The sequence below is a fragment of the Rhinatrema bivittatum genome, chromosome 1 (assembly GCF_901001135.1).
Source record: "Rhinatrema bivittatum chromosome 1, aRhiBiv1.1, whole genome shotgun sequence".
NCBI classification, from domain to species: domain Eukaryota; kingdom Metazoa; phylum Chordata; class Amphibia; order Gymnophiona; family Rhinatrematidae; genus Rhinatrema; species Rhinatrema bivittatum.
In genome coordinates this window covers 334,921,370-334,942,157 of record NC_042615.1, presented here as the reverse complement: position 1 = coordinate 334,942,157, position 20,788 = coordinate 334,921,370, and the positions used below count along the sequence as shown (strand labels likewise).

Here is a 20,788-nt window from a genome sequence, read left to right as displayed (position 1 = left end):
CCTCTCTTCTCCACCTTCAACAGGGCACCTGGCCATTATCTAACTACGTCATTGAATTTAGGACCCTGTCGTCGAGAACTCCATTGGAACTCAGATTGCTTACGGTCCATTTTCCTTGAGGGATTGAGTTCCCGGATCAAATATGAGTTGGCAGCTCGGGAACTGCCTGCATCCCTGGACTTGTCAATAGACTTTGCCAGTCGCATCGACTGCCATCTGCAGGAGCTCTCGCAGGAGTCAAGAGCGTCCAAGAAATCTACGCCAAGCTTGTCCAGAGTTCAACGCTCGTCTTCTCCCAGGGTGAACGTGGCTCGAGCAAAACAGATGAGGAGCCCATGCAAATGGGCCGGAGCAGATTCTCTCCCAAGGAACGCCGCCACCACCAGCAATGAGGCCTCTCCCATCCCGGGAGTTGGCTGGGACGCTGTCTGGGGATTAGGCAACCTCGGCTGCCTAGAACGGCTGCATGGGGCCTACTGCTGACAGAACTGAGAGGGCAGAGGATAGTGCCTTCTTGGGCGGAAGAAAGACTTCCTCTGCACAGATCTTGGGTACCTCCTGGATGAGGAGGCTGGGTCCAGAATGAGCATAGAGAGCTGCTGGAGCATCACACAGTGTTCATGAATCTGTGCTATGGCATCCTTACCTGAACTCTGAGGAGATTCTCTCCAGTGCATGACATGTCAGTGAGTTGATCTTGTGCTTCTGGAATGAGATCAGAGGCCCATAGTCAGGTGGATTTGTGGGCCCTGATCCCTAAGGCAGAGGACTCTCAATGCAGCCTCAAAAACATCATAGGTTGAATAGACTCCCTGTTTTCCACATTCCAGACCCTTCATCACCAGTGACTGGAGGGTGTCTTGCTGCTTCTAAGGAAGTTGCACGGCTACCTCCTGCACCTGCTTTAGGATGCCCTGTATATATTGGCCCATAAATAGTTGGTAGGCTGCTATGTGGGCAATGAGCATAGCTTACTGAAAACCTTTTCTCCCAAGACTATTCATGGCCCTAGGATTCCTCCTAGGGGCACTGAAGAGTGGGTCCTAGAATACTTGGCTTTCTTGAAAGGGGATTCAACCAGCACCGATTGGTGTGGAAACAGTTTTTTAATCTGCGAGCCTTTTAGATGAAGTATACTGCGTCTGCCTTCCTGTTGACGGGAGCCACTGTAAGGGGGTTTCTCCCACATCCTCAACAGCAATTCCTGAAGGATTTCATGAAATGGGACTGCTACGAACTCCTTAGGAGGTTCCATGTACTGGAAAGTATCTATCATTTTATGTCTGGTATCTTCCTCCATTTCCAAAAAATGGTATGGCATCCGCCATCAACCTAATAAAATCCGCAAAGGAAAGGTCCTCTGGCAGGGATTTCCTTCTGCTAGATGGCGGAGAGGGTTCAGAGGGATCACAGTCTGATGCCTTGTCATTTGAACCACTGTTGGAGCCTTCACATCCCCTGGAATATTCAGATTTCTCTACTGTGACCTGTGAGGGAGGGATTTCTGAGCGCTTGGTTCTTGGCCAGTGGTATTGTAACTAGTGTGGCTGGCCAATGGGATTTGGACTATGAAGCCTCCCATTCCTTCGGGGAAGCTTCCTCCTCTGAGGAATCTGGGACTACCATCAAGATGGCTGCCACAGATTCCAATGCCCCTCTGGGCACTGGCATTGTAAAGCACAGATAAGCACCTACAAGGAGTCAAGCAGCAGCTTGAGGAAAGACAGCACCATCCTCAGTGCCGTCGGTTCTACTGCACTGAGGCTCTGCAGCGCTTTCTCCATGGCAAACTGCACTTGTCTCTCCAACTCCTCCTGGAACATTGCGAATACTAACACTGACTGGGAAGGAGTGGCAGCCATGTCCTCTTCGGAACCAACAGGAGGATCGATGGCTGACACCAGAACTGATGGAGTCCATGGCAAACCCTTGGAGATGAGCTCTCCCCACCGTGGGGTCGCTTCAGGGTTTCTTGGCTGAAGCCAGATCATCCTCGTGCTCAGCACAATTTATGAATGGAGACTGATGTCCATGCTTCTTCAGCTTCTCTCTATGCTTGGCATGGGTCTTCCCCAGTGCTGAGGTAAAAGAGGAGGAACCCAACACCTTTTTCAACTGGGAGGAGCTGGGCAATGGTCTGTTTGTGGAGGCCTTATTCTCATTTGCACTGAGGGAACTGAAGGTCCCCTCGATGCAGATGTCTATGTCCACTGGTGTGGCTCAATGGTCCTTTGATTCTGATGCACTGGTTTTTTAGGGCGTGAAGAGACAGTCCATGATCTCCAGACAGGACGGCGTGCTCTGGGTGTAATCTGGGCACATTTGTAGCAACTCTGAATGTCATGTGATACTCCCATACAAAAAAACCCCCACCTGGCACATATGTTTGAGGTATTTTCTGTTGCCTTACTCAAAATTTATATTCTTAAGCCGGAAATTACACCGGAAAATTTGATAGGAGGACGGGGGATGGTTTCATATATTTATTAATAGGCAACCCCCTCGGTGCCTTGCTGTTTAATCATTAACACACCCTCCAACCTCTGTTATTTTTATTCCAAACATATATTTTAAAAAACTTTCAGAGATAGGCTACAGAGAATCCCCTCTTTTTCCTTTTTTATTTTAACTTCAATCTTATGTCCATATATTTTCTTCGTGTGTAACGCTATTCCTGACAGCGTTACACGGAGGCTTGTTGAGCACCGAGAAAGTTGAGGAGTGATAAAAGAACATCTCTTTGGATTTTATGAAAAGAAAAAAAGGATAAAAACGAACATGGATAAACCCTGAGGAAGACATTGGATGTCGAAACTTGCGCAAGTCGGGATTATTCAAGACATTTTAAAGCTAAGTACAGTGGTCAAATTTCTGATGGTCTAATGAATTAATAAAGTGTGTTACACATGAAGAAAATATTTACACTGAGCTGACAATTTTAAAGTATTATCCATTATGATGCCTAGATGTTTTTCCTGGGTAGTAGCTCCTAATATGGAACCTAACATCGTGTAACTACAGCAAGGGTTATTTTTCCCTATATGCAACACCTTGCACTTGTCTACATTAAATTTCATCTGCCATTTGGATGCCCAATCTTCCAGTCTTGCAAGGTCCTCCTGTAATGTATCACAATCCGCTTATGATTTAACTGCTCTGAATAATTTTGTATCATCGCAAATTTGATAACCTCACTCGTCGTATTCCTTTCCAGATCATTTGAAAAGCACCGGTCCAAGTACAGATCCCTGAGGCACTCCACTGTCTACCCTTTTCCACTGTGAAAATTGACCATTTAATCCTACTCTCTGTTTCCTGTCTTTTAACCAGTTTGTAATCCACGAAAGGACATCACCTCCTATCCCATGACTTTTTAGTTTTCTTAGAAGCCTCTCATGAGGGACTTTGTCAAACGCCTTCTGAAAATCCAAATACACTACATCTACCGGTTCATTTTTATCCACGTTTATTAACCCCTTCAAAAAAGTGAAGCAGATTTGTTAGGCAAGATTTCCCTTGGGTAAATCCATGTTGAATGTGTTCCATTAAACCATGTCTTTCTATATGCTCTACGATTTTGATCTTTAGAATAGTTTCCACCATTTTTCCCGGCCCTGAAGTCAGGCTGGATTGCACCTGGAGCCCTTTACCTGGATCGCACCTGGAGCCCTTTTTTTTTAAAATATTGTGGTTACATTGGCCACCCTCCAGTCTTCAGGTACAATGGACGATTTTAATGATAGGTTACAAATTTTAACCAACAGATCAGAAATTTCATTTTTTACTTCCTTCAGTACCCTAGGATGCATACCATCCGCTCCAGGTGATTTGCTACTCCTTAGTTTGTCAATCTGGCCTACTACATCTTCCAGGTTCACAGTGATTTGGTTCAGTTCATCTGACTCATCACCCTTGTAAACCATCTCCGGAACTAGTATCTCCCCAACATCCTCATTAGTAAACACGGAAGCAAAGAATTCATTTAGTCTTTCTGCAATGGCCTTATCTTCCGTAGAGCCCCTTTAACCCCTCGGTCATCTATTGGGCCAACCGACTCCCTCACAGGTTTCTTGCTTCGGATATATTTAAAAATTATTATGATTTTTTGCTTCTATGGCTAACTTCATTTCAACTTCTCTCTTTGCCTGTCTTATCAATGTTTTACACTTAACTTGACAACGCTTATGTTTTATCCTATTTTCTTCAGATGGATCCTTCTTCCAATTTTTGAAGGATTTTTTTTGGCTAAAATAGCCTCTTTCACCTGACCTTTTAACCATGACAGTCAAAGATGTCAAAACCTCAAAAAAGAATGAGACTGGAAAAAAAAAGAGAAAAATACTATGACCACTGGGCTCTGTGGAAAAGGTGAGACTGAAAGGACCCCAAGTGGCATGTTCAGTGAAGCCCATGCTGGGCTCCATCAGATGATGTCACCCATGTGTGAGGACTGCCATCCTGCTTAACCTGGAGAAAGCCTTGAAGACATATTTGTACAGATACGCATACAATCTCTATAACTTGCCTTAGGTTAGCTTTTTGGTAGGCCCTTTTTGATGCAGAGTTTGGACAGTTTGTTGATTATTCATTGTTTAGTCTCAGAGTACGTGTGCATTGAATTAATATACTTTTATGTGTGTTCTTATGTATTCACCTTGCTGTGAAAAGTGTGAACAATAAATTTTAATAAATTAAAGTTCAAAGAGAATGGATCTGAGTTTGGATTCTTTCATTTTTACATTGATAAGATAGAACAGTAAATTGTCCACAACTGGAGACATTTGTTCCAATGGAGGAGGAGAAAGAGGCAAGCTTGTCATATCAGTAAAAACTACTTCACAAATCGCAGCCACATTTTTTTCCCTACAACAAAATGAGGGTCTGTTCCCACTGGAGGAACTGCTGAGACAGAACTACTATCTGATTCTATGACTAGAACTAGCACAAAGGGATTTTCTGTTTTGCAGGCAAAAATTCTATATGTGTCTTGGCACGGAGAAGACTTGAGCGCCAATAAAGCCTCTAGTGCCTGTAGTAGGGGATGTCATCAGTGGAATATTTGTGCCGAAGAGAGATTCAGTTGTAGCATCAGTCACTGAGGCAATCTCTTTTCATGTACCCTGGAGAAATTTGTGCTTATCTGCATCAATGATTCCAGTTAGAATGGCTCCAGTATCCCTAGGCACTGAAAAGTGCAACATATCCCCATTTACTGGAGGGAAAATGGCACCTATACTGAGACTGCACTGACTCATGAGGCAGAGCATGAGGAGTCTACCTTTTTTAGTTTTGGCAAGGGTCTTTCAGTTAGAGATGATTTCCTTTTCATCCTTGAGGTAGAGGCCTGAGGTGACTAAAAAGTCTTGAGGCATATGACTCCTCGACCTTCTGGCTCTGGAGACAATTTGGCATATGAGAAGCGCCTAGATAACCAGACACACTAGTCATGTTGGTCGTTAATGACACTTTATAAGTGCAGTGAGGACATCTCTTGAAGCCCAATTTCTCTGACACCTTGAAGATTAAAACAGGATCAAATTAAATTTTGAAAACTAAAATTTTAACTAAACTATTCTACTTCTTCTTTTAGGAGACTGACAAAATAAAAAGAAAACTTGAAAAAGAAAAGAATTTGAGAAAACTTTGACGAGCAGTAAGAGTGCAAAATTACATCTGTTCATATAAGTGGAAGGAGAAAAAAAAAAGACTCACAAGGCATCAGAAGGCCTACTTGGTCATTCTGAGCACTGAGAAAGCTTTTTCCATCTTGACACCTTCAAGTGATATCACCCACTTGAGTGCCTGCCTTTATTCTGCTTAACCGTAGAGAAAAAGGGGTATGCACTCATACAAGCAGCCAATGACCTGCTTTTACTAAATAATGCAAAACATTTCAGAGAGTTTTCTGTAGAATAGGATACTGAATGTTAACATGATAATTGCAAGAAAAATGTTCCCTCATCAGAATATGATTTTATCATACACACAAGTGATATAGTCATTCACTGTTCTAGCATAGTACCTGTAAGGCTCTGTGGGAAAGGTCCATCAATTTCCTCTTGTATTGGGCTATTTTTGCCATAGTTGTGGCCTGATTCTTCTGTAGTTCACTGATATCTTCTGATATTATCTGACAATAACAAATAAATCTAATTACAGCAATAATGGTTACTTTACTATTTAAGATAAAACTCTATACTGCATGATACTGTACAATTATATTGTACCTAAGCGATTGTTTTGATCATGTTAATTACTTTCTGGTGTAGCAAGTCCCTTCAGATCATACCAAGAGAAATGTGCAAATAAACATAACTGCAATGACATTTAATACAATGGCATTTAAATGTGCAATAAACATAAATGCAATGGCATTTAATACACACAAAAGTTAATATAAGAACTATTACCTACTACTTCTATAATGCTACTAGATATATACAGCACTGTACAGAAAACATGTATTTATTTATTTATTTATTTTATTTATTAACTTTTATCTACCGACATTCGTGAAGCACATCATGCCGGTTTACAATGAACTCAGGTGGGAGATACAGTATAACAAAATGACAATAAAACAGTATGAAAAAACTAACGCAAGAGCAAAAACAAACCCAAAACCAAATACAACAAAATAAACAATAAATGGAACCAAGGAATAGAGATTTGAGGGGGGTAGGGGGGGGAGAAAGGGAAGGGGTAGGAGGTGGGTGGGAAAGGGGGATAAGGGGGGAAGGGGGGAGAGGTATAGATAACAGAGGTAAAAGGGAGGGAATAAAGCGGAAAAGAGGAATGCTATGTACAGATGCCTAATGTACAGGAAACATTGATTAAATAGGAATAAGGAACAATTGAAACAGGAGGTAATTACTGGGAAGGGTTTCTTCAAGAGTAAGTAGGGGTGTGGAGGGCAGGGGAAAAGGGGAAAAAAAGGGGGGGGGGTAGGGAGGTGGCTGGGTGTCGAGGATAAAGGGAGGTGGCCAGGGGAGGAGGGGAGGGGATCAGGCGGGCTGAGAGAGAGGGTGAAAGGCCGGGCGGGGGGGACCTGGGGGGGGGGGGCCGCAGGGTGTCAGGTCGTGCAGAGGGGGGGCTAAGGTGCGGAGATATTAAGTTTGGTTTGTGTCAGGGTAGGCCTGTCGGAATAGCCATGTTTTGACTCCTTTCTTAAAGTTGTGAAAGGATGTCTCTTGGCGTAGGAAGGTGGGGAGGGAGTTCCAGAGGGTGTATGAGGGTGTATGAGGGTGTATGAGACCAAGCTCCTTGGAGCAGGCGTTATCTAGTCCAGTGGTACTCAAAGCGGCCCTCGACCCATGCCCCCAGGATATCCCCAATGAACATGAAACTATATCTTATTAGGGATATCCAGAAAATCAAAATAGCAAAGGGGGAAATGGAGCCTGAGGATCGGTTTGTGTACCATTGATCTAGGCAAGACAAAGAGAAGATTTCAGAAGATGTGGGATATGCACATAAGCCGCGATCCTATCAAGCAGGTCCCATGATATTTCCTCCTTGAACAGCTTGTCTGGTAATAAGGAGGGCCATACATTTCTGTAAATATTCATCAGATAATATTCTTACAACCAATAAAGCAGTTTTCCAAACTTTAATACTTCATTTTCTCATTCTTTGTACCAGTTATATTCCTTTTTTGTCTTTTCTATCTAATGCATGTGAATTTCTCTCACACCTATTGACTGTGGTTATCCTAAAAACCAGTCTAGTCAGGTGTATGTGCCTCTAGTATAGGGTTGAGATGAACTGTTCTAGTCAATAGCAAATAATGGGATCCAGCAAGCATGAGATCATTTGTGAAATGTCCACACAGCAGTTTTGGGGAACTGTAGGGGAGAAGCTTAAAGAAAAATATTAAAATTCCTATCTGATGCAGGAAAAGTATGAAATGTCATTTTTTTTAAATACAGCACAGTACCAAGAGAGAACAACTTTCTTTTAACCTGGAATATTAAAAAATATCAAAAATTGGAAGAAGGATCCAACAGAAGAAAATAGGATAAAGCATAAACATTGGCAAGTTAAATGTAAGACATTGATAAGACAGGCTAAGAGAGAATTTGAAAAGAAGTTGGCTGTAGAGGCAAAAACTCACAGTAAAAACTTTTTAAAATATATCCGAAGCAGAAAGCCTGTGAGGGAGTCAGTTGGACCGTTAGATGATCGAGGGGTTAAAGGGGCACTTAGAGAAGATAAGGCCATCGCGGAAAGATTAAATGATTTCTTTGCTTCGGTGTTTACTGAAGAGGATGTTGGGGAGGTACCCGTAATGGAGAAGGTTTTCATGGGTAATGATTCAGATGGACTGAATCAAATCACGGTGAACCTAGAAGATGTGGTAGGCCTGATTGACAAACTGAAGAGTAGTAAATCACCTGGACCGGATGGTATACACCCCAGAGTTCTGAAGGAACTAAAAAATGAAATTTCAGACCTATTAGTAAAAATTTGTAACTTATCATTAAAATCATCCATTGTACCTGGAGGATAGCAAATGTAACCCCAATATTTAAAAAGGGCTCCAGGGGCGATCCGGGAAACTACAGACCGGTTAGTCTGACTTCAGTGCCAGGAAAAATAGTGGAAAGTGTTCTAAACATCAAAATCACAGAACATATAGAAAGACATGGTTTAATGGAACAAAGTCAGCATGGCTTTACCCAGGGCAAGTCTTGCCTCACAAATCTGCTTCACTTTTTTGAAGGAGTTAATAAACATGTGGATAAAGGTGAACCGGTAGATATAGTATACTTGGATTTTCAGAAGGCGTTTGACAAAGTTCCTCATGAGAGGCTTCTAGGAAAAGTAAAAAGTCATGGGATAGGTGGCGATGTCCTTTCGTGGATTGCAAACTGGCTAAAAGACAGGAAACAGAGAGTAGGATTAAATGGGCAATTTTCTCAGTGGAAGGGAGTGGACAGTGGAGTGCCTCAGGGATCTGTATTGGGACCCTTACTGTTCAATATATTTATAAATGATCTGGAAAGAAATACGACGAGTGAGATAATCAAATTTGCAGATGACACAAAATCGTTCAGAGTAGTTAAATCACAAGCAGATTGTGATAAATTACAGGAAGACCTTGTGAGACTGGAAAATTGGGCATCCAAATGGCAGATGAAATTTAATGTGGATAAGTGCAAGGTGATGCATATAGGGAAAAATAACCCATGCTATAATTACACGATGTTGGGTTCCATATTAGGTGCTACAACCCAAGAAAGAGATCTAGGTGTCATAGTGGATAACACATTGAAATCGTCGGTTCAGTGTGCTGCGGCAGTCAAAAAAGCAAACAGAATGTTGGGAATTATTAGAAAAGGAATGATGAATAAAACGGAAAATGTCATAATGCCTCTGTATCGCTCCATGGTGAGACCGCACCTTGAATACTGTGTACAATTCTGGTCGCCGCATCTCAAAAAGATATAATTGCGATGGAGAAGGTACAGAGAAGGGCTACCAAAATGATAAGGGGAATGGAACAACTCCCCTATGAGGAAAGACTAAAGAGGTTAGGACTTTTCAGCTTGGAGAAGAGACGACTGAGGGGGGATATGATAGAGGTGTTTAAAATCATGAGAGGTCTAGAACGGGTAGATGTGAATCGGTTATTTACTCTTTCGGATAGTAGAAAGACTAGGGGACACTCCATGAAGTTAGCATGGGGCACATTTAAAACTAATCGGAGAAAGTTCTTTTTTACTCAATGCACAATTAAACTCTGGAATTTGTTGCCAGAGAATGTGGTTCGTGCAGTTAGTATAGCTGTGTTTAAAAAAGGATTGGATAAGTTCTTGGAGGAGAAGTCCATTACCTGCTATTAAGTTCACTTAGAGAATAGCCACTGCCATTAGCAATGGTTAAATGGAATAGACTTAGTTTTTGGGTACTTGCCAGGTTCTTATGGCCTGGATTGGCCACTGTTGGAAACAGGATGCTGGGCTTGATGGACCCTTGGTCTGACCCAGTATGGCATTTTCTTATGTTCTTATGTTCTAATAATGTACTATAACACAATAATGATCTCCTAATACAAAGCAAAGCAGTTTTAAAATGAAATAAATGTCACAACAAAGACAAGACACTCATAGATGATATAGAATTACATCCTTTCAGGACTGTTTTCACAGACTCACATTATTTCATTGTTGGCAACTTTCTTTTTATTAATGTTTATGTACATAACAATCAACACCACCATGAAATATGATGATCTGAAGCTTAGAGAATTTCCCTGCAGACCCCATTCCTCCCCTCCCCACCTCCCTCCCCATACTCCAATAACAAGTGCTTAAGTATTTAAGAAAGATAAACTTTTATTCCTGTCTCAATTCTGAAATAAAAACCATACTCAAACAAAAGAAGAAACAGTGTCTTCATAATGCTGTCAGCTGTTCCATTTGGTAAAACCTCCATAATCTCTTATATAGGGAAAGTTTGCTAGGTGGATTGATCTTCTAATGCACCATATATTCTCATTTTGCAGCTAAACAGATTTGAATAACCAATTTGTCAATATCCTTTGGCATCTCGTCAACTGGAGCATTAAGCAAGATCATCACTGGGTCTTTGTCAACCTATAAGCTCGTAATGTCCATAAATCAGCTGAACACCATCCCAAAAGGAGATAATCTTAGGGCAAGACCGCCAAACATGGCCCATTTTTCCTACTTTCCTGCATTCCCTCCAACATTGATCAGAAGTAGTGATAAATATATGACTCAGTCTCTTGAGGTATATAATACCAAAGAAAGTACACCTTAAAGGAATTCTCAGCCAACTATGCACATATAGAAGTTTCAGCAATCCACCATCTAATATCCTCCCAGGTGGTATCATCCACTGTACATGTTTTAATTTCCCCTCCAGTCCAATTCAGTTCATTATAAAGTTTAGGGATAAACCCTTTAGGCATTACCCCATCTATACAAAATTTCTCAAAAGTGGAGTATTGTGCAATTACTCTTTGCAAGCCGAGCATGCAATTAACATAATGCTGGACTTGAACATACACATAATAATCAGCATCAGGATAGAAAAATCTATCCATCCCTGGGGGTTCAACAATTGACCTATTGGTGTAAACTCCATGGGTTCCCAGCATTAAAAACTACTCCCCTCCTGTCCTGCTATAAATTCAGCATTAAACCTTAGAGGCAAGAGCAGTGAAAATTTATCCAATGAAAATCTGATCTCTAAGGGATTCCCACACCTCTGTATGCCTAGTGTATGAATTGAGTACCACCGTAGGACAACGTCGTCCTTTCAAAATCCAAGGATAAAAACATAAAGGAGTATTTCCCAAGAAGAACTATTCCATAGTCACCCACTGTCCTTCATGCTAGTGCAACATAGCTCTAAGTTGAGATACTTTATAGCATTTTTCCACATTTGGGACCACCAAGACATCCAGTCCCCTAGGTAGGTACATGATTTTCTTTGAGACTCTTTGGTTTTTGCTGCCAAAAATCCCAAAACATTTCTGTATCTTATTGTCATAGGAATAGCAATCTGTAGCGTTTGAAATAGATAACTCAACTGTGGTAAAGCATTCATTTTAAGGGAGCTATTCTTCCTAGCCATTATGTTAGAGTGGCTCCAAGTCTACAAATCCATCATTATGGAACTTACAAAGAAGAATAGTTCAACTGCGCCATCTTCTGACTATCCCTGGTAATTCTGATTCCCAAATACCTTATGAACTGTTGAGACCATTTAAAATGAAAACTGCTTTTCAAATGTGTAGCCAACACATCTGGAATATTAATATTTAAAAATTCAGATTTATTCATGTTCCCCTTGAACCCTGCTACCTCTGCAGATGTTTAAAATTCTGAAATCAGAATAGGCAAAGAAACATCAGGATCAGCCAGTGTGAACATGATGTCATCTGCAAAAAGTGATCTTATATGTTACTGGTTCTACCTGAATTCCCTGAATATCCACATTGTTTCTAACTTTCTGTGCCTTTCTGTGCCAATGACTCCATAACTAAAGCAAATAAAAGTGGGGATAAAGCAAAATTGCTTACCTGTAATAGGTGTTATCCCAGGACAACAGGATGTAGTCCTCACATATGGGTGACGGCACTGGACGGAGCCCTATCACGGAAAACTGTCAAAGTTTCTAGAAACGTTTGACTGGCATACTGAGCCCACTGAGCATGCCCAGTATGCCATGATCCCTCGAGCCACAGGGGTCTCCCTTCAGTCTCGTGTGTAGCAATAAGTGTTAGCAAAAATAAAATAAAATAAAACGTATTGGACCCAACTCCGCGGGGTGGTGGGTGGGTTTCGTGAGGACTACATCCTGCTGTCCTGGGATAACACCTATCCCAGGACAAGCAGGATGATAGGCTGAGTCATTCTTGTATTGGACCAACAGCAAACAATTTGTGCAATGGGCACAACAACTGGTGTGCTGTTGGAAAATATGAGGCAGCCTGAAATCACAGCAGATTGGATGCAGAAGGAGTTGGGAATACACTGGAAACAAGTTCTTTAAGACAGATTGTCTGTAGGCTGAATCTTGTCGTCCTTCCTTGTCCAAATAATAATGAGCTGCAAAGAGAACTCCATGTCGCAGCTTTACATATGTCAGTTATTGGTACTGAACGATAGTGTGCTACTGAGGTTGACATTGCTCTTACTGAGTGCATCTTTACTCGTCCCTGGAGGGCTTTGTCATAGCAGAACTTTATACACTCTGCAAGCCAGTTAGAGAGAGTTTGCTTACCCACTGCATTACCCGGTTTGTTTTTATAAAAAGAAACAAAGAGTTGAGTGGATTTCCTATGGACTGCAGCGCGGTCTAGGTAATATGCAAGTGCACGTTTACATCTAAGGTGTGCAAAACCCTTTCACCTTGGTGAAAGTGAGGTCTTGGGAAGAATGTGGGCAAGACTATGGACTGATTCGAGTGGAATTCTGTAACTACCTTGGGAAGGAATTTAGGGTGAGTACGGAGTACCACTCGGTCATGTAAAACCTTGTATAGGGTGAGTATGTGACAAGTGCTTGTAACTTACTAACCCTTCTAGCAGATGTAATAGCTACTAAGAAAACTTTTCATGTAAGAAATTTAATATCGCAGAAATCCATGGGTACAAACTGAGAACGCATGAGTCTTGTTAAATACTACATTAAGGTCCCATTCTGTGACTGGTGGCCGTAACGGGGGTTTAAGGTGAATTAAACCTCTCATAAACCTACTGACAAGGGGTTGCGCTGATAATGGTGCATCCCCTATTGTATGACGGTAAGCTGAGATAGCAATTAAATGTACCCTTACTGACGTGGTCTGGAGACCAGAGTCTGAAAGGTGCCAGAGGTAGTCTAATAAAGATGATGTGGGGCAGGAAAAAGGGTCAATACTTTTCTGTGCACACCATGTGGTGAACTGTTTCCACTTAGACCGATAGGTTTTTCGTGTGGAAGGTTTACATGAAGCTACCAGCACTTGAGACACATTAGTTGAAAGATTGAATGGTTGCAGGATCAAGCTTTCAACATCCAGGCTGTTAGGGATTGAAGGTTGGGATGGTGCAACCTGCCCTGATCCTGAGTTATGAGAGTGGGAGCTGTACCCAGGCGAATTGGCTCTCTGATTGAGAGGTTGAGAAGTATGGGAAACTACACTTGTCGAGGCCAATATGGGGCTATGAGTATCATTAACCCTTTGTCCTGTTGTAGCTTTACTAGAGTTTTGGTTATTAGCAGTATCGGGGGATACGCGTATAGAAGGCCTGAATTCCAGGGGCGAGCAAAGGCATCCCTGGTGTACTTGCTGGTCCGCTGGTATAGGGAGCAGAATTTGTCCACTTTGCGATTCAATTCTAATGCAAAGAGGTCTATGGTTGGTTGGACCCAGCGTTGGAATATTCTGGTCGTTATCAAAGGATCCAGGGACCACTCATGAGAATGGAACTGACAACTGAGGCGATCTGCAACTACGTTGTGGATGCCTGCTAGATAAGTGGCCAGGAGAAACATGTAGTGCGTGAGGGCCCAGTCCCAAATCTGTGCGGCTTCTTGACAAAGGAGATACGAGCCCGTACCTCCCTGTTTGCTCAGGTACCACATGGCTACTGTGTTGTCTGTCTATATAAGAATAGTCTTGTGTGAAAGGCAGTCCTTGAACGCATGCAGGGCATAACTTATAGCTCGAAGCTCCAGGAAATTGATTTGAAATGTTGCTTCGAGTTTTGTCCAAGTACCTTGAGCTTGGAGATTCTCTATGTGTGCTCCCCAGCCTAAGGTGGATGCATCTGTAGTTAAAGTTACTTGCGGAACTGGTTGTTGGAAGGGTAGGCCTGTGCGCAAGTTGTCTTGTTCGCCCACTAGAGGAGAGATGAACGTAATTGGTGGGTTATTTGAACTGGAGACGACAGTGTTTGAATGGCTTGTATACACTATGATCTTAATGTCCATTGGGTTATTCTCATGGCTAATCTGGCCATAGGAGCAACATGAACTGTGGAGGCCATGTGGCCGAGCAGAGTTAGAAACTGATGGGCTGTCGCATGTTTCTTTGTGTGCAGAGATTTCACTGATGAGAAGAGTGTCTCTGCACGGTCGTCTGGGAGGAAGGTTCTTGATGATATGGTGTTCAACTCTGCTCTGATGAACTGCAGTAGGTGAGATGGTATGAGGTGGGATTTCTGGTAGTTGATTAGGAATCCCAATGAGTGGAGCAGATTGATTGTGAGCCTGAGAGAGGTGAGAGATCCTTGCTTTGACTGGCTTCTGATGAGCCAGTCGTCCAGGTAAGGAAAAATGTGTACACTTTCTTTGTGCAAATGAGCTGCTGCTACCGGCTAGGCACTTTGGGGCGGACTTTAAAAGGAGCGCAAATAGGCCTACTTTTGTTTGCGCTCAGGCGCAAACAAAAGTACGCTGGATTTTAGTAGATACGCGCAGAGCCGCGCGTATCTACTAAAAAACCTGGATCGGCGCGCGCAAGGCTATGGATTTTGTATAGCCAGCGCGCGCCAAGCCGCGCAGCCTACCCCCGTTCCCTCCGAGGCTGCTCCGAAATCGGAGCGGCCTCGGAGGGAATCCTCTAACACCCTCCCCTCACCTTCCCCTCCCTTCCTCTACCTAACCCACCCGCCCTGCCCTGTCTATACCCCCCCCCCCTTACCTTTGTTGGGGGATTTACGCCTCCCTCTGGGAGGCGTAAATCCCCGCGCGCCAGCGGGCCTCCTGCGCGCCGGGCCGCGACCTGGGAGCGGGTACGGAGGGCGCGGCCACGCCCCCGGACCGCCCCGGGCCGTAGCCACGCCCCCGTACCTGCCCCCAAAACGCTGCCGACACGCCCCGAAAACGCCGCGACGACCGGGACCGCCCCCGACACGCCCCCGACACGCCCCCCCTCGGAGAACCCCGGGACTTACGCGAGTCCCGGGGCTCTGCGCGCGCCGGTAGGCCTATGTAAAATAGGCTTACCGGAGCGCAGGGCCCTGCTCGCCTAAATCCGCCCGGTTTTGGGCGGATTTAGGCGAGCAGGGCTCTGAAAATCCGCCCCTAAGTGAATACTCGGGGTGCTGAGGCAAGTTTGAATGGCAGAATCCGGTATTGAAAATGTTGATGACCCACCAGGAAACGCAGAAACTTGCGATGAGGAGGGAATATTGGAATGTGAGTATAAGCATCTTGCAGATCCAGAGAACAGAGCCAGTCTCCCGCTTGAAGAAGGGGAAGCATGATGCCTAAGATTACCATTCTGAATTTTTCTTTACATAGAAATTTGTTGATATTTCGGAGGTCTAAGATGGGACGTAGGCCTCTTGTTTTCTTTGGAATGAGGAAATAATGGGAGTAGAATCCTCTGCCCTGCTGAGGTCGGGGAACTGGTTCCATGCCCCTGGCTCTCAGAAGGGTGGATAATTCTGTGTTCAGGAGAGTGATATGATCCTTGTGTATCCAAAGAAACTTTGGTGGAGAGTCTTTTGATACTGTGAGAAAATCCAGTTGGTAACAGTGTGTTATAATGGATAGTACCCATTGATCTGTTGTAATGTTTGACCATAAGAACATAAGAAATTGCCATGCTGGGTCAGACCAAGGGCACAAGAACCTGGCAATTACCCAAACACTAAGAAGATCCCATGCTACTGATGCAATTAATAGCAGTGGCTATTCCCCAAGTAAACTTGATTAATAGCCGTTAATGGACTTCTCCTCCAAGAACATATCCAAACCAATTGGGTTGAAAGAAAGAGACCCGACCTCCCACTGGTAGATTTGGGATCGGGTTGGTGGAGTGGCTGCTGTCCTCAAAATCCTGATGCAGGGCCCGTCTGAGGTGGAGGTTGAGGCCTAGGTGCCCTTGGTTGTCTAGGCTGACTTCTCTGTGCTGGTCTAGATGCCCTACCACGGGGTGCTGGTGGATAACACCTCCGTGGTCGGTAATAGGGTTTTCTGTTGTCTTTTCGTACTGTTCTAGGTGCAGAAGATGGTGGTTTTGTTGGAACAGCAGAGAGCTGGTGCAAAGTCTCTGAGTGTTCTTTTAATTGTGCCACCGCATCCTGAACCTTGCCTCCAAAAAAGGTTGTCACCAGCACAAGGTAAATCTGCTAGCTTTTCCTGAACCTCAGGCCTGAGGTCAGAGGCCTTTAGCCAGGCCCACCTACGTGCACTGATTCCAGTTGTATTTATTTATTTTTTTATTTTTAATTTTTATATACCGAAGTTCTTGTAGGGACTACAAATCAATCCGGTTTACATAAAACGAAGAACTGCTCAACAGAGAGCGGAGCTTTACATGGAACCATCCTGGACAAGGTTTCAAAACTATCATAGGCTGCATGGACTTCATGTTTGCCTGCTTCTAGGCCTTTGTGTATGATGTCATTTACTGAGTCTTGATACTGTTAAAGTCTCAGATAGTTGTTGCATCTGTTTCCAGAGATTGCGTTGATACTGAGTCATACACAGCTGATATGACGCTATCCTGGAAACAAGTATTGAGCCTTGAAAGACCTTCCTGCCCAGAGTGTCTAAGAACTTTTGTTCTTTGCCAGGAGGTGTCAATGAGTGGGGAAGTATCCTCTTTGACTTCTTCTGGGCAGATTTTACCACCACAGATTGGTGTGGGAGTGGGCCTTTTGGTAACTGGAATATGCAGAACTAGGTAGGTGGCATCCATCCTCTTGTTCACCGGTGGGATTGAACATGGGTGCTCCCACAGTCTGTGCTGCAGGTCAACCAGGACTTCATGGATTGGAATTGCTAATACTTCCTTAGGAGGATCCACAAACTGCAAAACCTCCAGGGTCTTCTGCCTGGTGTCCTCTTCTGCCACTAGTTGAAAAGGAATGGTATCAGCCAACTCCTTTACAAAATTTGAAAAGGAGAGGTCCTCTGGAGGTGATTTCCTCTTTCTTCAGGTGGGGATGGCTCAGACAGTACCATCTTGTGATGAGGAATCCGTGTCTCCCTCCTCCCAGGTGTCTGATGAAGGTCGATGTGGGGGAGTAGAGTGAGGTATGAACAAAGGCATCAATGGCATCGATGGAGACACCGGAATTCTCGGCCGAGAAATCCCAGATGGCCTTGGAACGGGTTCAGGCATGGGAGAAACCCCGGAGGCATCATCTTCACTCACGGGGATCGGTATTTGCGGTGCCGTTGGTTGTATCGGTAGAGCACCGATGAGGGCACCGAGCTTCGTGAGAATTGGTGCAAAGATTGAAAGGTCCGGCGTTGGCATCGAAATCGGCGCCGGCATCGGCACGGGTATCGGCTCAGATGGCATCGATGGTTGAAGGTCTCAGAGAGCGTCTAACTGCCTGGTGGATAAAACCATCCAGTTCCTCTTGTATAGCTGCTGAGGTCAGAGCAGCTATACAGTGCTTTCCTTCTCAAGCATTGATGTAGATTTTACCAATGACCGGGATGGAGTCGGTGATAATCGGTCACCGGAGCCGTCAGGGCGACACTTTCGAATGACTAATTTTTTAGCTGCTCCAGCCGGAGACGACTGAGTCGACGTAGATGGTATTAAATGAATATGGAAGAGATGTTCCATCTTCTCCTGACGGGCTCGCCTGCCTTTGGCCGTCATTTTGGCGCATTGTAGGCAGGAGGAGACATTACGAGATTCACCCAAGCACAGCACACACTTGATATGCAGGTCGGTGATAGACATAGTGCGAGGGCAGTTCGGGCACTTTTTAAAACTCGATGCCATTATGAAGGCCGGATAGCTGTCGACGGCCTTCTGACAGAAAAATTCTTGTTTAACTGGAATCGACCGGGAAAAAACAAGTACTCACCGGCCGGTGAAGACAGGGAGACCCCTATGAAGGGGATGAAATGAGAAATTTTAAACTTTTTTTCTCTTAGTATTGTGTGAGAAAAGTCACACAGGGCTCCTTCACCGCGATGCTAACTGCAGTGTGGAAAAACGAAGACTGTAGGGAGACCCCTGTGGCTTGAGGGATCATGGCATGCTGGGCATGCTCAGTATGCCAGTCAAAAGTTTCTAGAAACTTTGACAGAAAGTTTTCCGTGATAGGGCTCCGTCCAGTGACGTCACCCATATGTGAGGACTATCATCCTGTTTGTCCTGGGATAATGGACATTCTTGCCTTGTTGCTCTTTCCAGTATAAAAGCATGCAAATAGTCACCATTATCCTTGATGCATGCCTGGAGGTAATCATACAACTTCTGTATCCGGGTGACAAAATTATCCCAAAATCCCACTTACCTCAGCACGCCATACAAAAAAAGACACAATATACTCTGTTGAATGTCATTTCAGCATTAATAGATAACAAGTTGGAGGCCTGTTTATTCTCTTTTGTTGCCCAGATTACATTTAACACTCTCCTAATATTATCAGACATCTTCCTTCCCATAACGAAGCCCAACTGATGTTTATAGACCAACATAAGCATCACTTTGGCCAGCCTGTCTGCCAATATTTTAGATATGACCCTCATATAGTTTTATCCCCGCCTTCTTTAGGTACCATTATTCTCACCAGTCTCATAGGAGGCGGCAATTTCCTATTGGTTAGGAGATAGTTAAACAACTAATTCAATAAATGTATTAAACAAAATTCAAATTGCTTATAAAAACGGGCTGTATTCCCATCCAACCCTGGGGATTTGTCAACTTTCAGCCCCTTAAAAGATAAGGAGATCAATTTTAAAATGTTGCTTGTGCAAAAATGGCCACATATGTGGCCCACGTGCAAGGAATGCAGATTTTAAAAATAAGTGGGCAGAAAAAGAGTGGGGCATGGGCATTTCAAGGCAGGGCCAACACTTATGCATGTATCTCAAATTTTAAAACAGGAGGCCTTTACTGCTGCTTCTAATGAGGAGCAAGTTTGCAGATCTCGTATTTTAGGGCTTATATGACAGGGTGAGGGGTCTGGGTCAACTGGGAAGCATGCAGGATGAAGTCCCAGAGGGGTCTGGATGACATCAAGATTGACCAGGCAAATGGTCAATCTCCCCTGTCACCCATGCTTGCAACCTAGGAGTCATAATTGACAAGGCACTATCCTTCAAGAACCACATCTCTGCAAAAATCAAAGATGGATATCACAAACTCCTAACCCTATGACACCTAAAACCTTTCCTTTCCCCCAACGACTTCAGAACAGTCCTCCAACTATTCATATTCTCCAACCTCGATTACTGCAACTCCCTGCTATTCAACTTACCTCTCACCACCATCCGACCGCTCCAAATCCTTCAAAACACAGCCACCAGAATACTCACAGGAACAAAAGAATATGATCACATTACTCCAACTGTCATCACACTACACTGGCTCCCAATAAAATACAGGATAGACTACAAAATACTATCCATAATACACAAAATAATATATGAAAAAACAAATTGGCTAAGTGCATCCATAAAACTCCACTCACCAAACCGAAATCTCCGTTCAGCTAACCAAAGTATATTAAAAATTCCATCTGCTCGTCACAAACTTACCGCAACACAGAAGAGAGCCATATCCCTAGGAAGCCCCGAACTATGGAACTCCCTCCCAACCGAACTGAGAACACAACAAAATTTTAAAACCTTCAAAAAAGAACTAAAAACTTGGATATTCACCAAAGCCTACCAAAACATCCCATGACCCTATGCTACAACTTCCCTCCCCACTGGCCCATATAAACTTGCAGAACCAATCCAAAGCATGTAATATAGCCTGTACAATTTAACAACCAAACTATGTTTATAATGATTAAGATAACTATGTTAACAAGCATATGAACTTTTGAACACTCTGTTAAACCATCGAAACTTTGTAAACCATTGTGATGGCGAAACCGAACGACGGCACATAAAACTCGATAAATAAATAAATAAAAGGTGGACTAAATGGAAAAACTGGCAATGTCCCTCACATGAACATGTTTTAAAATCTGCTTACATGCATTACAGCTGGCAAAGTCTTATGGGAGTGTAATGGCTAGAGAGTGGTTAAGGTCACTAGGTGGCGTTCTTTTTCTTAATTCTTACAGACACAAACAAAAATATCTATACACTGTGCTTATCTGACTTTCACATTTATTGTCCCAGTAAATTGAGTATATATAATAATCCAGGAGTAATAAAAATGACAAAGGACATAAGAATAAGGTATAATGTAAACAATGAAAAATAATACAATCGTAATAGAAGATAAGATGCAAGAAAGTATATGTTCAGAATAAGTAAATCAAAACCAGAGAATATGTATATATTTACAATGTAAAACTAAATTTGCTCTCTTCCCTGAGGTCTTCCCACGAATC

The 20,788-nt window shown here is 43.3% G+C and overlaps 1 protein-coding gene across 3 annotated transcripts in view; it reads right to left on the bottom strand.

Annotated features, from left to right (window-relative positions):
• NUP54 (nucleoporin 54) overlaps positions 1-20,788 on the bottom strand; it is a 285,045-nt gene that overhangs the window by 15,651 nt on the left and 248,606 nt on the right. For all 3 annotated transcript variants that reach the window (XM_029598453.1, XM_029598462.1, XM_029598444.1), the window contains exon 10: positions 6,023-6,130. In XM_029598453.1, the coding sequence (XP_029454313.1) occupies positions 6,023-6,130 (108 nt within the window). The remainder of the gene's footprint in view (positions 1-6,022; positions 6,131-20,788) is intronic.